This window comes from Sesamum indicum, linkage group LG13, assembly GCF_026168435.1.
Source record: "Sesamum indicum cultivar Baizhima isolate 11 linkage group LG13, ASM2616843v1, whole genome shotgun sequence".
NCBI classification, from domain to species: domain Eukaryota; kingdom Viridiplantae; phylum Streptophyta; class Magnoliopsida; order Lamiales; family Pedaliaceae; genus Sesamum; species Sesamum indicum.
In genome coordinates this window covers 14109783-14130858 of record NC_142669.1, presented here as the reverse complement: position 1 = coordinate 14130858, position 21076 = coordinate 14109783, and the positions used below count along the sequence as shown (strand labels likewise).

At 33.3% G+C, this 21076-nt stretch overlaps 2 protein-coding genes across 4 annotated transcripts; both read right to left on the bottom strand.

Annotated features, from left to right (window-relative positions):
* Positions 1-1880: 1880 nt before the first annotated feature.
* LOC105176080 (thaumatin-like protein 1) lies at positions 1881-5998 on the bottom strand. Of its 2 annotated transcripts, none has more exons than XM_020698650.2 (3): positions 5594-5998; positions 4772-5501; positions 1881-2381 (listed from the first exon to the last, which is right to left on the bottom strand). In XM_020698650.2, the coding sequence occupies exons 1-3, from the start codon at positions 5655-5657 to the stop codon at positions 2195-2197; spliced, it is 981 nt and encodes a 326-aa protein (XP_020554309.2). In that variant the 5' UTR covers positions 5658-5998; the 3' UTR covers positions 1881-2194. The 2 variants fall into 2 exon arrangements, with proteins under 2 accessions (XP_020554309.2, XP_020554310.2); XM_020698651.2 differs by having other exon boundaries at positions 4772-5498.
* A 6042-nt stretch (positions 5999-12040) lies between these two features.
* LOC105176056 (Leucine-rich repeat protein kinase family protein) lies at positions 12041-19685 on the bottom strand. Of its 2 annotated transcripts, none has more exons than XM_088877086.1 (12): positions 19418-19685; positions 19191-19310; positions 18810-18942; positions 18607-18678; positions 17840-17983; positions 17694-17765; positions 17532-17597; positions 17017-17087; positions 16774-16917; positions 16218-16559; positions 15712-16106; positions 12041-12549 (listed from the first exon to the last, which is right to left on the bottom strand). In XM_088877086.1, the coding sequence occupies exons 2-12, from the start codon at positions 19282-19284 to the stop codon at positions 12238-12240; spliced, it is 1845 nt and encodes a 614-aa protein (XP_088733212.1). In that variant the 5' UTR covers positions 19285-19310; positions 19418-19685; the 3' UTR covers positions 12041-12237. The 2 variants fall into 2 exon arrangements, with proteins under 2 accessions (XP_088733212.1, XP_088733211.1); XM_088877085.1 differs by having other exon boundaries at positions 19191-19307.
* Between the last annotated feature and the right edge of the window lie 1391 nt (positions 19686-21076).

Sequence of the window (21076 nt, the reverse complement as noted above, 5' to 3'; positions counted from 1 at the left end):
TTGTTCCACTTGTTTATCCAAAATATTATTTAGTCTCTGCTTTGGAATACCTTCTACGCCCTAAGGTAGGAAAAGAACTAGGATTGTGTTGTTTTGTTACTCAAGGAGCTAGTACCTGTGAACCATCAACTGTGGTTGTGTGGTTGGAAGAAGTTTGTAAAATTGAGAACTTGGAATATCCGAAAGCAAGGCGGTCAAACCAATGTGTAAATTTATGGAGACTTAATTTTATTCCGAAAGCATGATGGGCCAAACTAGGGCATGCCTATGGACTATATTCAGTTTTTCTATTGAAGGGCAAAATAGTCACTAATTTAACTTAAGGACCAAAACAGAGCAGTTTTAAAAGATATGGAATCAAATTGAGAAACCAAAAAATTAGATGATCAAATTGAGAAATCCCTAAAGCTACGGGACTAAAATTGATTTGAAGCCTATATATAATGTATATTATATGTTCGAAAAAATACTTAACAACATGGTGCCCTGAATGGCTATTCAAACTAATAAGTGTGATACCTCCTGTATATGTATAATTTAAAATTTATTTAAAATAAAATGTTTGTATAAATGACATTATTAATTTAAATTTTTGTAGAGTAAAAAAATACTTAAAAGTATATGTATAAGATAATAAGTTAAAATATTCTCATTTATAAAAATATTGATAAATAAAGAGAACAAATAATGTTTGAGAAATTAAGAAAAAAAACTACCAAAAAGGATTAAGAGTCAATCAATGATAGCAGATTGATTGTACCATACACCTCCGGTTATCCTATTTTTGGGGATTTAGAGGAGTGGTTTGGGGGTTTGGAAGAAGGGGAGGATGGGAAGTTAATAAATTAATTTAAAAATTAAAAGAATATATAAATTGGCAAATAAAAAAAAAAGTAGGTATCATTAAAAGGATGTTCTCTCTTAATAATAAGATATAGATAATATGTTTTATTATGTTGTACGTACATTTTATAAAGTTACATGAATTATATGTTAATGTATTAATATTAACCTTTACATAAAGTAGTCATTTAATATATTATTAGAATCATTCCAAATAAAAAATATTGCTACTCGATCTTATCATCTCACATTTATAATAATAATAATAATAATAATAATAATAATAATAATAATAATAATAATAATAATAATAAGAAAAGATTTCACATGCAACAAGAAACATAACAAATTAACCATGGTTAATAGTTAATTATCAAGATCATGCAATAGTTGTTGGTCGTGATTTTTACGAGCGTACTAAAATATTTGTTATGATTAAAAACATGGCAAATATTTTTACTATGACTCTTAGATGTGGCACATAATTTTTTCATGGTAAAAAATTAGTTCTTTACATCAATTTTATTTAAGCGTGATTAATATTAGTTATTTGTCATAATTTTAGCCACAATTATTAATATTATAGTCAATTATAATTTTTTTTTAAAAAAAATGAAGAGTTGCACGTAAGAAAAATTAAAATATTCATATTAAAAGGTTCTCGTATAAGGATGTGGTCCTTTAATATTATACCATTCAACTTGTGGGACCCACAAAATGAAAGGTCATGGTGTCGAGGGGAAAAATGCATTTTACTCTCCTATGAAATGAAAAATGAGCAAAAAATTCCCCCGTAAAAAATAAAATGAAAAATTATCCTACGTATTTTGATAAAATGAAGCAAATTACCTCCTATCTCAAACCATTGATATGGACTAATTTATTTCATTTTGAAATAAAAGAGAATAATTTATTAATTTTTTCCTCACAAAAGAATATTTACTCACTTCACATACAACAAAGAGTAAATTACATTTAACCCTATCGTCGGAGACGAGTACAAAGAGCTTACATAACAAGAGATAACCGAATAGATGTGACAAACCGAAGCTGACCTCTCATTACAGCCATTAGCACGCATCATTCGATATACTTTTACAAATCAAACCAAAGAAATGGTCCATTCTATTATTTAAATACTAAGAGAAAACATCATTGATAGTAATTTGCCCCAAACTATTTTCCAAGAATCAACATTTTCATACTGGCCCTATAAACATTCCTGAATACCAAAATTGAGGAATTTTGAAGAGTTTTTTTTTTATGTATTAGTATATTTATAGAGGGTTTTGTTGCATTTAACCCTCTAAAAAATGATTGTTTTGAGTGAAGCTGGACTTTTATCTCAATCCTAAATCATAATTTGGTATGTGGCTAAGCCGGCGCCAACCGCTATTGCTGTTGTTAAGTGTAAAATGACCGTGGAAAGGGTCACTAGACTGTCGGGAAACTGCAAAGGATTATAGCTCAACCGACCACCACTTGACACCAACGACACGTTCCCCGCTCCCGCTATTTCCCCTCCACTTGATTTCTTACTGCACATCATCAATAATTTTTATTGACCATAAATATAAAATAAGATGATCAAAGATATGAAAAAAAGGAAAAAAAATACTTTATCAATAGTACTGTAGATAATCAGAGTCTAAATATTACGTTTTTCTGTTATATATGTGACACAAACGTCGACTTTACTCCTCTAACTATATACCTAGTTACAATAATTCTGGTCTAGAAGAAAATAAATAATTTATTATAAATCATATTTTTACTAGTGTTATTATTCTTATTTAGCACAAAATATTGATCTATCAATGAGCTCATGAGTATGAGCAATTGAAGTCCCCTCCATATGTTTGCAAATTTAAAACTAGTATGTATGAGTGTGCAATTAAATAAAATACTTTAAAATAATTTTTATTTTTAAAATTATAAATTTAAATAAAAAAATTGAAATACTAAAATTTAAAAAAAAATAAGAATGTTATAAGAAGTTAAAATTAGTGATAATTGAGAAGAGTCGTCAACTTGGCGATTAAAAAACACGGGAGAAACTTTTAAAAAAATTATTCCAACAATGCAAAAAATAAAACAGATAAAAATATGAGAACCCAAAAGGTGTTCCCCGTAATAATAAAGTATAAATTTCGCTATACTTTCATCCGTTCAAAAAAAAAAAGTAAATAAATAATTGACTAAAATTAACAAAATAAATTAATAATATGCAGGAATTACCAATTATTGCAAATTAATTATTTTAAGGTTATCATCTTAATTAATTAATACATAGTATGGTTATGCATAAAAATTGCAAGTTGTCAAATTTGGACGGTGCCATTTTCTTAAAAATAATTGTACACGCAAGCCAGAAACTATATATATTAAAGGCATCAAAACCGCCCAAAGTAGCAAACTCGTTTAAAAAGAGGAGCACATCAAAGTATGGAAGGTTTCTTAATGCGTCATAGATGTTGATGGGCTTCAATTGATTTTTCCACTCCAAATTATTGAAAATTCTAGTTTGAATCCGACTCAATTAAATTTAAATCAGTTTATATGGTAAGTATAATATATTTGTCGTGTGATTGGTGTACAAATTAGGAAAAGTTGCGATTGGTTTGGTTCAACCAAACCTAGTTCGAGCAAGAATTTTCTCCAAATCAAACTGTATCGTTTATTTTTATTTAATTTAAGAAAGAGTTTTATAGACACAGTATACACATATATTCGGACGTATTATACTGACGCCCTCCGATATTAGATTAAACTACACGAACACCACCTGTATTTTACAAAATTATTGCTATACCCCCTGAGGGGTGCTAGTGTAATATTCTTTAGGCGGTGTTTCTATAAGTTTTATATTTGAATAAGGGGTACAGTTGTAATTACAATTATAATTTCAGGCGGTGTAGCTGTAATTCTACAGAAAAAATAGGAAATATTTGTGTATTTTAACATAATTTCAAAAGATATCAATATAATTTATCTGATATATTAATAAAAATAAAAATAATAATAATAATAAAATTTGGAATAGAAAATGAAGGGAAGTGATGGGGTTTGGAACTGCACATGACTTAACTTACATAACATGTCATATTGTGGTCACTACTTAAAAGTGAAAGAAAGAAAAGGGGGTTTCCGAAATGGGGTAGACATGGAAACTAGACAACAACATTACACAACCGATCTCCATCCCAGAAAACTCACTTCTTGTCTGAGTTTAGTGCATGTGTGATGTGCCTATGTTTCCAACTAACTCAACAAGAATTTTTTTTTTTTTTTTTTTTTAACTCAACAAGAGTTAGAACCTAAGAGGAAAATGGTTGAGTGGGGAGGTCATCAGTTTGTTACTTGTGAGCATGAAAGTGTTAAGTATTATCGATATCTATACTGTATAAAAAAAAAATTTATTTTTATTCACACATAACGATTACTTACATTGTGATATCGATTCGTTAAATTATTAAAAATATTTTTATGTATTTTTGACCACTCCTACTCAACTTTTAATTTATATATTTATACTGATATGAAAATTTCACTCACAAATATCAGTTTGTAAAACAGCGATAGTGAATTTTGTTGGGGTCGATAATATCGCTAAATTAGTTTATTTTTAGTTATTTATTTATTTTATTTTGTTAATATATTTAAAATGTAAACAGTTACTTATTATATGCACACATGTGCGATATGCCATAACAACTAATATATGTATATAAAGGGTTAATTAGAGAATTTCTTTTACGTATTTAATTTTGTATTTCCTAAATTATGCAGCAATCAAATAACAAATATATTATACTTATTATATTATTGGTTCAATTTAAAAGAATCGAACTGGAACTAGAATTTGGCCTGCATTACTTAAAAATTTCACAAATGTCGTTGAATTCATTCATATTTCAATAAAAGTTACCTGGCTGAAGGAGTCGGGCAGAAAATGACGACGTAGTCCGCGGACTCGCAGGTAAACGTGCTGGTGCCGTCATCGTAAGCATAGCTGTAAGCGCGCGGGCACGCGGTCTTAAAGAACTCTGAGTATGCGCTCGGCCTGCAAATATCGGGGGTTGCGTATTCGCCGCTGCAACAATACTTGGGATCCCCGAACGCCTCGCAGGCGCTCTTGCAGGCCACGCATGGTCCTCCTCCTCCACCGCCCCCGCCACTAGTGCTCACGGAGTTCAGCACCTGCAGCTCCGACGGACATGAGGCGTTGAGGTCGACGACGCAGCCGGTGTTCGAACAATTTCCGCCTGTCCCGCCCTGTGGGACTACCAGCATGGGGAGATTATAGCCGTCCACGAGACTGACGTCGTAGAAGTCGAGCCCATCCGCACCGTTCAGCGTGAACTCAGCCAAAGTGGCAGGAGGTGCCGCCCCACCGCCGCCGCACTCGAGGGCCCCGGAGCCGCAATCTCCGGTTACACAGGTGAATTTCCCTGTGATGGAGTCTTGGGAACAGAGGGTCCGGCCCCACATGCGGCCAGACCAGGAGGTGGGGACAGAAATCGGAAACGAATCGCCGGGATTGAGGGCAAACCCCGTGGTGGAAAGTTGCGGGGTGCCGGCGTTTGACAATATCCCTGGCCACACAGTGTAACTGCACCTGTTTACCAATGTAAATGTTGCTGAGAACACACTGCCTGCTGCATTGCGAACAAGAAGAGTTTACGACCGGGACAAAAGATCAAAAGCGGAACAAAAATCACTATTAAGGGACAGAATACAACTGAAGTACCTGAGAGTGATAGAACGAGGGACGAAAAGAAAAGAGAAAGAGAGAGAGAATGTTCTCCGGCCATTTTGATTGAAGAAAAGATGACGAAATGCGCAGTAATATTGGAAGTGTGTGATGTGTGTGTTCAGATATATAGGTTGGGAAATGAAGACTAAATGAGAGAACAGTTGGGATTGGGAGAGCTAATTTAGTTGTTGATCAAAGATGGCGAAGAGGCAGATGGAGTTGAATTTATACAGGCAATTTAGAGAGAGAAAGTGGGACCTACGGGGAAATGGGAGGGAGGATGGATGTCGGGAAGGAAGAAGGCAGGCCAGACTAGGCCTGCTTCTTTTGTGTAAAATTCTTGTCTCCAATCAAATTAATTATAAAATTTTTTTACTCTAAATCAAATCAATCACAAAATAAATTTAATTTATTTATTATATAATTAATTATTTTTTAATTGTATAAGAATTAAATGATAAGTGTTTTGTATTTATAATCAAATAAGTTGTTATTTCTTAACATATTTTATTTTAAATATTTTTAAAATACTTTTATAAATAATACACATTAGTTTAATTTTAAATAAAAATATAACAGATAATCATTTTATAAAAAGAAAAAATAATGAATTACTAACTAAACTTTTGAATAAAAATAATATACATGTACGTTAATACTAGTCGAATATTAATATAGATATATAATTAATTTTTTTTTGTTAATACAATGACTATTCTTAGACATATAATTTATAATGTCTTGAATTATATTTTTTAATAAATATAATATCAATACTAATTTAATTTTTATTTAACTATATTAGTTTATTATTAAATAATAAAATATATTTTTTAATGTTAGCAAAATTAAATAGCAAAAAGAAATTTTAATTCTTAGTATATGTGTGCGTATGAGAGAGAAAGAGAGAGAGAGAGAGGAGAGTATATGCATGTGTGTGTGAGAGCCAGAGAGTGAGGAGAGTTTGAGGGGGTTTGTGGGTGTGTGTTAGAGAGTGTGAGGTAAGTATAGCTAATTGGATCCATATATATGGATATCATATATTTGTTGTTTATATATTTGATTATAAATATTGACTATTTGTTTGGATTACCTTGAAATCTGTGAAGTTATTATTATGTGCTTATCTATGCTTGTGTTGTATGGAAGTCAGATGAATGATTATCTGATCGTATAATTAATTGTCGAAATAAAATCAAATGAGAAAGTTATTGACAAGAAATAATTATTAAATAAATTTATTAAAAACTTAATGATGTTTATGTTTTGAATTGAAATAAAATGATGGCTTACCTAATGGGGGAGCATACTGCTATGGCTTATGGTGATATGATTTATGATGAGCTGTGTGCTGTCATTGATCAATGAAGATGATGTAACATATCATACGAGCTATGTGCTGTGTGATATGATTGATGATGGGATGTCATACAAGTTGCGTGTTATGTGGTATCATTGATGATAGTATATCATACGAGCTATGTGTTGTGTGATATTAGAAAAAAAAGGAGATGAGATATTGTGATTGAGATAATGATGGTAGCCTGTGAGGCCATTGAGTGATACACTTAAACTTGGTTAAGCAGAGCCTTTTAAGAAAATAAACTATAACGTCAGAAATTATATTGTGGTTGATATATGATTATGGGCATGTATTCTTTCTTAAGTCTGTTGATGAAGAATATTGATTGTTTGGTTTAATTGCATTATATTTGACTTGTTGCATATGTGTAAATATATATATCAACCGGTTAGCTATACTTATTGAGTAGACAGTTCATTCATTGTCACATACTCTTTCATAAGATAGGTCACACTGACTAGCCACATTGGACTTGAAGTCGTGTCATACTCTTATTACATGGGTTAGCCGTGATATTTGAAACTAGACTTTTAGCTCTTTCATAAAGTGAACTTCGTTCTTTTTTCGAGCGGGGATTTCCCATAAGATGAGAATAGATCTCGGTCAGGACAAGAGCAGTAGCTCATGCGAATCTGATAGCAGATACATGACTTTGACCTTCCTTTTGACCCTTCAAGGTGTCGAAGTCCTCTTAGGAGACAGTCCGGGGGCAGGAAAACGCTAGGGGCCAATGAAGCAAAGCCGGACGGAATTGTATAAGAGCAGGCTGTGATGTGAGGACTCTCAGGAACCTACTTAAGTCTGCGATCACTCTAAAGGCGGATAGGACCAAACCTTTTATTACCCCAGCAGCGCTTATTCCAATAAGACCAGCAAGAGCGGATACTCACCTAAGAGTAGAGATGCCGACATCTTTCCACGTTCAAGCAGCTAATCAGTAAACCACTTCTCCGTCTACTGAAAAATCTTCGACGGTTCGAGTAATTGAAGCGCACAATTGGGTTCACCCTGACATCCGTAGATGCCAACCGGAGTGAACCTGCAGAGAATGGCCCAGTAATCTTCTCCATCAGGGTAACCGCAGTGAGATAGAGTGGTGAAGCTAGGTTCCGAATGAAAACAGAGCGAGTAGTGGATGCAAAAGGTATGACATTGGAAGCTGCTTCATTGCCAATTGCTTCAATCTAGAATAAGGTGAAGAAGAGGCTAAAAGAATTCTAAATTGCATAGACACTTGCATAGACAACCACTTTAATATTCACAGGATTTTCATAATTGAGCAGATCGACTGCACTATGCCTTCTCCCCGAACCATTAAAAGTAGATCAACCAATCTTAGTGCCTACCAAACTAAACCCGTTATAAAGATCAACACCAGCCTCCAACAAACCATCCTTAACTGATGATTGCCAGTTCCTAAGCTCCGGCCTAAAGACAACTGGCTTCTCAACCCACTCGTATGACTTGTGCACAACTATCAGATCCCAATTGACACCCAATTCTGATAGAATTCCTGGTCTGCTCTGCTGTAAAAATCAGTATTTATGGTACTGTTGTCCCCAATCCTCTGGCCTTGGGAAGGTCACCTCCTACAATAGGTCATTGAAGGCAAAAATCCGACGGATGTGATTATTAAATATACTAATCTTTTATTAGATTTGCATTTAAAATTTTGTATAGCTGGATATTTCACTATTCTCTTTCAAGCTGTGTATGTTAGGACATTTATGGAGAGTAGAAATAAACTTTTGATGATGCATATTACCTCGTATGATATTTATATATTAGGAAAAAATATTTTTTTAGTCCGTTAAGTATGTCCAATTTTAATTTTAATCCTATAAGTATGTCCATTCTTTATTAACTCCGATAACTTGCAAAATTAATTAGATTTAGTCTGTTTGAGGGTTTTCTACTTTTTTTTCGGGCCAAAATTTTAAATTTACCTGGAACTTGCCAATGTGTAAATCAGTTGGTCCAATTTTCGGCCAATTAACCACATGTCGTGCCACATGGGAGGGTACGTGGCTTGTATGCTGACTTAACAGACCCTTCTCTCTACAAAACTAAATTTATTTAAAAAATCCAAAAAAAACTATAAAGAATTTGATTAGGGAAAAAATTGAGCTTATTACCTTGTAATCTTGATAGGAATGGAACCTCCTTCCTGAATTTTGATTAGTCCAAGAAGTCCGAACCATTGCTTCCTTTCAGCAATAACAAAAAAGTGGTCCTTCAATGGAACACGACATTGGAGCCGAGAGATAAGGAAAATAAATGGGTTTGTGCAAGGTTGGAGAGAAAAAAATATATTTTGTTGGTTAGGAAAAGTATTTTGGAGGGAAAAGTCACCTTTCTTCCCTCCAAAAGATGGCAAACTTGTCTTTCACCTCATGATTTTAGCCACATAGGATTATAAATCAACAAAAACGCATTTAAGTGTCCAGCCATGTCACTTTTTCGGCGCAAATTATAAATCCAATCTATTGAAGGACTAAATATAATCAATTTTGCAAGTTACTGGAGTTAATAAAAAATAGGCATACTTATAAAACTAAAACTAAAATTAGGCATACTTAACGGATTAAAAAAATATTTTTTTCTATATATTATATTGATAAAAATAGAATTTATTTTATTAGTTTAATGAAAATATTTTATAAAATTAGTTGAAATTATGGAAAAGGTATGATAATTAGTGGTAAATAAGTGTAGTGCTGTAGGGGGTGCAATACTAGGTGGCCGTCTAGCAACGGTCCACGACACTAGGAACTAGGTGAATATCGGCGTGAACATTTAAGCTCTCAAGTTCCATATGGGTATAATCATCTACCATCTTCTGACCTTAGTCTAAAGTATGGAATTGGTGTCGGTTCTTATCATGGACTATGCATCTACTTAGTACTCGAGACTGTGTTGTTTCATTGCTTGATATAGGAAATTGTTTCATATTCGATCAATCACTGTGGCCATAAATTTTAAGAGCATGAACACGTCTCCCATTGTATAGGAGATATACTATTACATACTAACAGGGGATATATCCTCTTCTTGGAACCCATGGTCCTCACTACACATTCTGATTTCACTGGACAAGACTTGTAACGATCATGTTCGTACATGGTCACCTCTCGTCATATCTAAGATATACCCACTGTGTGTATGTGATTACCATGGTTTCTCAAGTATGAGAGAACTATTCTCGTACTAACGGAGCTGAAAATTTCAGTCATCCCAACGAAACCTCCGAGGCCTCCATATGATGATCCTCACGAGTCAGCTCAATCAGTTGATCCCTTGTCAACTAACCCACTAAAATTTGCACAAACATTTAATGTTCGCCGATAAAACACAACACTCATCCAATGAATGCATTATTCAGTGCAAGTTTCTATAGGACTATTGATACCTAGTCTCGAGGTTTTTAACTTGGTATATTTCAGATCAACCCTAAAAAATTGATTTTAGAGCCTTCATCCAATGTGCAGCCCAACTACATAGATTATCTAATTGGTCTATAGGCATATGTTGTGATGTTGAAATGCCATTAACGTAATCAGTAAGCATAGTGATTCATATGGTAAGATGAATATTCATCATGTTTATCAAGACAATTTTATTTTATATAAAAATTGTTGATTGTTTCCCAAAACCGCCAATTGAATTGTCTTTCAAGTTACATATTCCAACAATCTCCCACGTGACCTAAAGTCAATCATCCATGTTTCTCAGATTGATCTGATCATAAGCAATTTGCGATACCGACTTGGTCTCATAGGTCTAACATACTTTCTACAGATATGATGTGATCCAACCGCCCGTCACATCTTCCTACCATTTTTCAAAGTAGATGGTAGTTTTCAAGAATTTTATTGGATTTTGTGATCACATCCTAGGCCCTTTTAGCTTATGCTATAGCCTAGTTGTCATCATCCAAGGTGAACATTGGACTAACTATGCTAGGTACGACACTCAACCATTAGGAATAGTTTTTCTATTTAAACCACTTTCCGAAGCAACTTCTAAAGTTGTCATACATTCAACTTTTATGATGAAATATGTTGCAGTATTCAACTCGGAACCTTTCCAAGTCACCACATCATCATAAGTCTGAATGTACATTCATTTTGAAACTAGTAATTATTCATATGATACTGGAAGCTACTATCACTATAACCTTCCATATTCAACTCTCCATTAACGTGTATCAAGAACACTTCTTTAATCTTTATTTAGATATAAAAGATAGCTCTTTAACAACTGTCTACAACCCCTTTGATACACGCTCGATATCCATTGTTATGCTTAAAGCCCGCACAACATCAAACCTGGTGCACTGTAAAGCCTTCCCGTGCTGTCTACGGTAAAGACGTAAGGAATATCACACATCTAAGTTTCTCATCAATCTACATGAACATGCATTTGGAGTACTATAAACTCTATTTCAAATAGGTCTATTCCACAAAAATTTTTATCCCAATATGCATTTAGGAGACTACAAACTCTATAGAATTTATTTCATGTGAGTCCTTATCCCAATATAAAATTGGACAACTTCAAATTCTATAACAAATATGGATTCAAATTGGGTCATCAGTCCATATACCTGACCCAATATCAAACATAACGTTAATTAGCTAGAAAGTTGTCATATTCTAAATATTATAACACTTTTACAAACAAATGTGCACCTCTCCCGTCACTAGAAGAAAATTTACTATTACCTATAATTTTATCAGCTATAGACTAAAATCGTTGTAAATAATCATTATTAATTATGACTAAATAAAAATCGATACAAAAACTTAACTCATCCATCATTAAAATTAAACTACTTTTGCTATGAATATGAGCCATGAAAAAATATTTTTACTGTGGCTATTAACCATGACAAATTTATTAACCACACTAGCAAAAATTACAGTCAATAACTATTGTGTGTCGCGATTAATGATTATTTACTACGATTATTTATTTTCAATCATCATAACTAGCCATAATTAAATCTTATATTTCTTCTAGTGCGTAATACGTACCAAGGATGATATCATAACAATTTATTAACATTCAAACATGCATGCTTGAAATCCAAACTTTACTGTCAACCAAAATTCTGAAATATGCTGTGTGACACAAGATTTACATATATTAGTCCCGTGACATGAAATCTAAACTTCATCATACAATATACTTGTAATTAAACTATATCATGTGAGCTATATGTTCTGGTATCCCAAATCTTAAGCAAACATGCCTATAAGTTGAATAAGTGTTACTATCTTGCTTGTGACAATTGTATAGCTTCTTGGTCATGAGTAGAATCTTCAGCCCAGATGAACTTGTGGGACATTAAGGAAAACTCCTGCATGCTTGCTTCTTCAAGTTGTTCCCACTCCGCCCACCTCTCAGCCAAACCCACTCCTTGCAGCATGCTCACGACTTCTGCCATTCTCGGCCGATCTTCTGGTGAACTTTGCGTGCAAAGCATTGCTACTTGGAGAATCGTCTCGACTTCTTTGCAGTTGTAACTTTTCAAGTTTCTGTCCACAATGTCCTCCAGACGTTTTTCTCTCAGTAGCTTTTTGATCTAGAGTTACATCACAACAGAAAATTATTGAAATATACTTCACAATGAAGGACTAATAGGATGTAATCATTAATGAATAAATATCACTGGACCGGGTTAAATGTAATTTCCCCCATGTGATATGTGAAATGAGCATAAAAAATCCTGTGAAAAACAAATTAGCAAATTACACCGTTGCTATGATTTTTTATCACAGGATTTTTTTTTTTCACATTTCATGGGGGGATAAATTGCATTTTGTCCTATTTGGACCGTACCCTGAATAAACAAGAATTGAAGAGCGCTTGGATGAGCTTATAAACGTTTTCAAACATCTCATAAGATAATTGAGAACCCTGTAAGATGAGCTTATAAACAATTTCAAACATCTCATAAACTTTTTCAAACATTTTAGAACTGTTTTAAAAACTAATATTATAACCTAAAAGAAATAAGAAATAAAAGAAATTCCTAACTTATTTAAATATGTTAACAAACTCATTCAATTTTGACCATATTAATGAACGAAAAATTCCTCTATATTTGTATTAAAAGGAAAAAATACAATTTATCCCATGTGATATAAGAAATGAACACAAAAATTATTGTAATAAAATAGCAAATTATCTCCCGTATATGGTGGTTTAGCCAGAAATGTGAGATCTTTATGCCATCTTGTATTTGTGATGTTTTACAGATTGAAAGTCTTTATTTCTTGAATGAAATGTTTATTTGCTTCATAATAAGAAAAAGAAAAAAAATACTAAACGAAAAGTTCCCTTATATCTGTATTAAATATAAAAAATGTGAATTCTATTTTATTGTGAAAAATATTTGTATACTTAACCAACGATACAAATGTGCAAAATCAAAAACCCCAATCTAATAAGAAAAATGAAATTTTATATGTAAAATATGCTGAAAGAGGATGAAGACCAGCATACATAGTATTACAACAAATAATCAATTTTTGGATTTATATGAAGTAGTTAGTATGGTATATAACTAAAAATAATTATGGGATCTCCTGATACTAATCATTCTGATATAAGGAATTATGCAAGTATGATTCATTTTTATGTAAAAATAACTAACAAATTATAGTATAATATCTATTATTTGAAAAAAAATGCAAACAACCCCTTTTGATATTGCAAATGAGCAAATTATCCTATATAAAAAACAAATAGCGATTTATCTTCATGTGTTTTTTAAAAATACAGCAATTTACCTCCTGTTCAAGGTGCACATGGGTCGGGTCGGGTCGGTCCATAAGCTGCACGAACCAACCTGAAAAAGTCAGGCCTAGAACAGGCCCACTATTGTTCATGGCGGATCTTGGGACAACTCTAGGCCTTTGAGTGGCCCCAATTGGGTCCATTTCAAATTTAGGTCCAACCCATGGACTAGTCAAGTTGACGCTTGGACCAAACTTGGACCAAGCCCGCATTAGGTTTGAATGTGCTTGTTTAATTTTTTTTTTTAAATATTGAAATTACTTAAATTTTTTTAAAATAAATAAATAATAAATTAAATTACACGAAAAATTATATATAGACAAATAATAATTAAAAATATATAATAAACTTTGAAGAAAAGCCCAATAGGATCGGTCCAGGACCAAGTGATCTGGGGATACTGAGTTGGGCTAGTCCCAAGTATTGATTCTTGGGATCGGCCCGCTTGAGCCGAACCATCCCATTAAAAACTACAAGGGTAAATTGCAATTATTTTTTAACAGGGAGGTAATTTGCTTATTTGTATTATCACAGGAAAGTAATTGCATTATATCCTTAATTATTTTAAGAGAAATTAAAAATAAATAGATATTTATGAAAAAAAAATAGAATGTAATATTATATATAATTAGTGCTTTAAATACAGGCATAGACTTAGGAAAAGTATTAAAGAAATATTAAATTATAATACTTATAAAGTATGATCTTAAAATTATTACATACTAACCATTTTTATAATAATTATACATAGAACATGAGTAAACTCTATTTAAAAATTCGGAAATAAAAAAGTTAACCAATGAATATTAGAAAAAAAAAGATATCTACAAATAGGAACACCAATTTTATGCAATTGAAATTTTTGAAATTAAAAAATGATTTGAGATCTCTTACTAATAAACTTTTAAATATATATATAAAATCATTTATGCACATTGTTACTTTTAATATTACATAATTGACTTTAAAAGATTACATAATATTTTTAAATACAAATGGAAAAGATGAAATCTACATGCTACAATATTTCAAAGTGAGAAATTGAAAAAGAATGTGAACAATCTATTTAAAATTTGTAGTAGAAATACGACTAGCATAATTATATAGAACATCACCAATATAAGCACTAAGACGCTCATATGTTCAATTATTTCATTTTTTTTATTAATAATAGATTATAAATAATAGTGTAATATCAGTCAACATCAATAGATTGAAATATAATAGTAAAAGAAATACATAGTGGAAAAACATAACAAAAATAAAATAGTAATTAAAAGAAAAATAGCACATATATAAATTGGAGAAATTACAATGAGCTTTCCTGAAATTTGGTATAATTATAAATATATCACTGTTGTTTCGAGAATTATCAATACCTCCTGATTTTAATGATAATCGCTAGTCTAATCCGTTAGTTTCTGTTAGACTTTCATCTATTTTTTGTAGTGAACTGATCGAAACACCCTTGTGGATTATGAATTATAATTTTCTTATTTTTAAAAACTTTAGAGACTAACTAGACAATTTTTTTTTTATAATTTTTCATCTACCTCATTCATTTTTTTTTTAATTTTTAATTTTTTGTAGAAAAGAAACAAATGCAGCAAGAGCGAATTTGTCAATTTAAAGCTTCCATCCAAAAATTATATAATTTCATCTAATATTAATTCATAATTATGCCAAATTTTAAAGGAGCTAATTTTAGAAAATATAGAGAGTAAATTGCTGTATTTTAAAAAATACAGAGAGATAAATTGCTACTTTTTTTGCTTATATAAGGTAATTTGCTCATTTGCGTTATTACAACTTGTTCAATTGCATTTTTTCCCGAGAAAAAACAGCAAGAACTAACTGTCTAGGTAAAATGATCTACTAAGTTCATAGTTCAAATCAAATGCTCCAAAGTTGCAAAGTCCAGGGAAAGAGAGTAACAGAAACTTACGTGATCAAGCAGTAGAACATCCTCCTCTTCTTCAAGCCGAGAGAAGTCTATTGCTCGTTGTCCAGTAACTAGTTCGAGAAGAGTTATCCCGTAACCAAATACATCTGTCTTTTCGGAAGATTTTCCTGTAGACAAATACTCCGGGGCAATGTGTCCCATCGTTCCTCGTACTTGAGTCGTAACGTGAGTCACTTTCGTGTCAACTAGTTTGGCCAACCCGAAATCTCCAAGCACAGCTTCAAAGTCATGGTCGAGAAGAATGTTTGCAGCCTTCATATCTCGGTGAATGATCTTAGGATTGCAGTGCTCATGCAGGTACTCCAGCCCGTTGGCAGTGCCGAAAGCTATTCGCTTTCTGGTTGGCCAGTCGAGCCCTTTTTCTCCTGGTTTTAAGTCTATTGATATCCAAGAGATTTGTTTAAGTTCATGGAATGTTATGTTATGATCACATTCATTATTTCTAGAGAATTATAGGAAGTTTTAGACCGAATTGTGAAAGGGATTACCTCTTAGACGATAGGCAACGCTGAGATTTTGCATGAAAGGATAAACAAGGATTCTCTCAGTTGACGTTGTGCAAAATCCGATCAACCGGAGCAAGTTCTTATGAACTGCAACGCTAATCAAGTGAACTTCCCTCAGAAATGCAGCCTCTCCACCGGGACTATGATAGTCCATGAGGCGTTTCACAGCAACTCGAGTATTGTCCACAAGCACTCCTCTGTATACTTTTCCGTATCCGCCTTGTCCGATTATGTTGCTCTCGCTGAAATTATCCGTTGCTAGCTGCATTTCGCGCAACGAAAACCTTCTGATCTGTCCAAAGGAGATCTTGCGCTCGTCTTCGCCTGTGTGAAAGCATGAACCTCATATTAGAGATGAAATGGTTTCGTAACTGAATTCATTTATGATGTGTTTGTATCGATGGATTTGGAACTAAGGATTTCAAGTCCATGAACATTAATCTATCGTACTTGTTTCGATAATTTTATATTATAAGGTATTTCAGGAGATATCGCGTTAGTTAGAAAATAGAAATAGGTAAGAGAAATAAAGACGCACCAGCCACATCGACAAATATATCATGTTTGAATTTACGGACACGATGAAACCGGTATCCAAAGAAAGCTCCGAGCAAGAGAAGGGAGAATGCACAAATGCTTGCTGCTGTGACAGCAACCTGAACTTTTGATCTTCCTTTAGACACTGCGTTAATATCAATAGGTTCAGTTTGTATTCCTTTTTCCCTATTGCTAATAATCGTAGGAAAAGTTTTAAGGAGAAGAGAAGAAAAAAACAGCAAACCTGGAATAGAGGAACTTGAAACACAAGGCTGTTGCAAGTTGCTGCCGCAGGTGAGATGAGTGGCTGTAAAGCTGAAATATGCAATCCAGAAGAGAAAGAATAAGCCGGTGGAGGAGCCGAAGACAAGTTACCTCCAGTCGACAGAGACTTTAAGACGACAACAGATCTTAAATTTTACGAAGACAACATTTGCATTACAAAGTAGATTTTCTTTCAGTTACATATGCGAAATTATAGAGTTCTGACATGTCATATGATGTAATTACCACGACGATTTCAGAATTAATCAGATCAATACCAACTTTTTGCTGTTTATGATACTTAATACCAGAGAAGTCTATTGACTGTAGCGTCCCGTAAGTAAGAAAAGATAATATAAAAGAGCAGAGTGATTGCTCTCATAATAAGTGAATTGGATACTGATGTGAAAAATGCTGAAATTTCTTCATGTTTTATAGACTTGGAAAGCAGTAGTTAAGACTCAATGACATGTTAAATTTTCTTCAAGAACATACTTGAACATAGGTGTTGAAAACAGCTGTGGTGGAATTTCTCCTGTCAAGTCATTGGATGAAAGGTCCCTGCGACAAGACGGTGGTATAAAACACGTTCAGGTCAAAATAACAGGCGAAGAAGATAGAATAACGGGGTAATGAACGTATATGGATGCTACTTACAATTCCAATAAGCCGGTGATATTTGCTAGTGATTCCGGTATTGATCCACTCAAGTGATTTCCTGTCATGACCCTGATGCAGATTTCCAATGTCAACATTTCAGTACATGTGAAACGTTTTGACAAAGTACGCATGCATACACTTACAGATGCTTGAGGTTAGGTAATCGACTCCACGATGCTGGAATCGAGCCGTTGAAGTTATTGTGTGCCAGGTTCAAATTCTGTAGATTCAACATATCGCCAAGAGAATCAGGCAAGGGGCCGGAGAGGTTGTTGTTCTGTAAATCCCTGGGCACAAGACAAGAATTTTGACATGTATGCATAAAAATCAGCTCTTTTTCTCAGAAAATATGAATGAAGTGTCTAAAAATCTAGATTGGCTGATCCATTTTTAATGTGGAAGAGTGCTTGAAACAAATTTTAAACTGGACTTTCTCATATCATTGAGCTTAATTCTCCGAAATGGACCATTTCTGGTGCCTCTATCGCAGAAAAAAGCTTTAAACTTCGTCGTTTTGAGCTCCCCCTTCATTTATTCTACTCGATTCTGCCCTTCAAATTCTATGTCCGATACTTGGTTGCTTGCATTTTACCTCTTACGAAAAAACTAACAGGAACAAAATCTCGGCAGATAGAAAACTCAGAGCGACAATGCAATTCCTGCACTTTTTAGAAAGAAGCTTATTACCTCCCACATTAAACACGAACAGGCACAAAATGCTTTTGAAAAGAAGCTCAATATATAGCTCGTACATCTGGGAGTTACGTCGCCCTTTCTTTTTCTCTCAGGCCTATTTTTATTTATGTTCTCTTTAACCAGGGTACTTAATAAATCTATTCTACTCGACTCATTTCCAGCACAACGGACGATAATCGGCATGGCTAGAAGAGAGTGAAATCCCTACACTTACAAGGTAACCAGATACTTCAATTTGGAAACTGATGGTGAAAGAGTTCCAGTAAATCCATAAGAAGCCAAGTTCCTGCAAGTCAAGGCATCCAGAGTAATCAGAACTTATATCTGCCTGATTCACAAGAACAGCAACAGTAGCTGCGAAGAAAAATCAAAGAAGAGAATGAAGCTGAAGAACGCTGTCGAGAAGCATATACTAACAGCGACACGACTCTTCCATTTCTACATGTTACATTAGACCAACTGAAACACGGGCTGACAAAATGACGATCCCAATCCGTAATCTTATGGTTGGAGTCGTTCAGGGCTGTCAGAAGCTCAATTAGAACACCACCTGAAACATCAGCAAAAAGATGGAACTCGTTTGCCATGATACAAAACCTTAAAACACTTCATTTATACTAACTCCTACTGCCAAAATAAGATCGAATGAGGCCTCCTATCGCGAATATTCATAACACGATTTAAGCACACAACAATCACAGAATTTCACAGTGGAAAGTGAAAACATCTCTACTTTTTCATAAGTAATACTCATATACCGCATGAATAACAACTACAAAGCTCGCGCTTTTGGTATACCTTCAACATCCGGCTCGTTGAAAGCGAAAGAACCGAGAGGCAGCAGCAAGAGCAGAACAAAACTGATCATGGATGGCTTCAGCAGAAGATGCATGACTCAATAGTCTTGAACTTCCTCTGCTACGAAAGTAGAACGACACGAAAATTAGTCATGCAACTGATACCTTTAAATACCAGACAAACAAAATTATCTGCAACTATCACAGAAGAAAGCAGCACTGACAGACCTTGTTTGGCAATGTTTATTGAAGTAGAGAATGGATCATGAAGCAATGGAAGGAGCAGGGGACAAACAGCCAATTATTACAGTCTGAGATTATCCAAAACTGCTCATGTCTTGGTGTTAAGGACCTAGAAAGCATTTGAATAAAAAAGAAGGTGCTTTGGGGAAAGAAAAAGGGAGGGGAATTGAGTTTTGAAAAGGAAAATTCTGGGGATTGTGGGGTTTACAGGAAATGAATTGTTGTTGTGGTGAATGAGAATCCCACTACTAATGCATAATAAAAACAAATGCTCTTGGTTCTGTCTTTCTTTGTTTTTTTTTTTTTTTTTTTTTTTTTTTTTTGGGTTTTTGCTGATGGACTTAAAATGTCTAGATAAGATGCTTAGAAGCAATCAGTGAAGCAAAAAGAGGTTCTTATTCCCTGTTTAGAGCACATCAAGCTTCCTTTTTTTTTCTAGATAATGATTATGTCATACTGCATACCACAAACTTATCTAAGAAGCCATTACTTGGACATTTACAATACCAACCCCCAAAAAATAAAAGAAAGATTCAATAATCGGAAAAATACAAACAACCCTTTGTGATATTATAAATGAGCAATTATCCTCTTATAAAAAAAAATAGCAATTTACCTTCTGTGTGTTTTTAAAATGAAGCAATTTAAATTGAAAGAGAGGTAAATTACTTCATTTTAAAAAACACACGAGGATAAATTGCTACTTTTTTTTCTTTTTTCATATAGGGATAATTTGTTTATTTACAATATTATTGGAGAGTAAATTGCGTTAAGCCCAATAGGAAAGTGAAGAAGCCATGGATCAAATTTTGAAGATGAAAAGAGACATTTGTGTTATTCATAATGAGTAAACAAATACATTTGATTTTCATCATAATATGGAATACAATGGTTGAATGCAATAGATCCTTTATGAAATAATAATAGACAAAAAAAGTACAGTTGGAAGAAGAAATGGCTACGTGATCTTATATATATTTTTTAAAACATGCAACATACCTTTACAAGGGAGTTGACAAGCTTCTCTGTTTCAAAAATTTTGAGGTTACATTGCCCTAGAAAAAAAACAATACTATTGTTTATATTTTTAATAGTTGCGGACTAAAAATTTATGATAAATAACTATTATTCATTATGATTAAATAGAATTAATATAAAAACTTAGTTTATTCACCACAAAACATACTTTTTCCTATGTTATGGAAACATGAAGATCAATTAAAGGGCAATTCAAAAAGAAAGTCAGAGCATTTTCATAACAAGCAATGAGAGATCAAGACCGTACAAGTTGAATTATCTTGTAAGTACTAGATTACCCCTACATTATCCACAAATTAGTGGTTGGTGAGGGGGTAAAATTGATTTTACACTCCCTCATATTTATTGCTAGCATAGCAGAAATACCCCACAATTTTATGGAATAATTACACGCTCCTCCCCTGAGATTTTGTGTAATTACACGTAAACCCTCTATAATTTGAGAAATTACATCTATTACCCTTGATGCTTGCTTTCGTCTAACAAATAAGTCCATTCGTCAGTCCAAATTCACCGAATATGCTATTAACCAAAAAAAATTGAAAAAAATTTTATATTCACCCTCAATTGATTTATTTCCGACTTATAGCATGTCAAACAAATCTT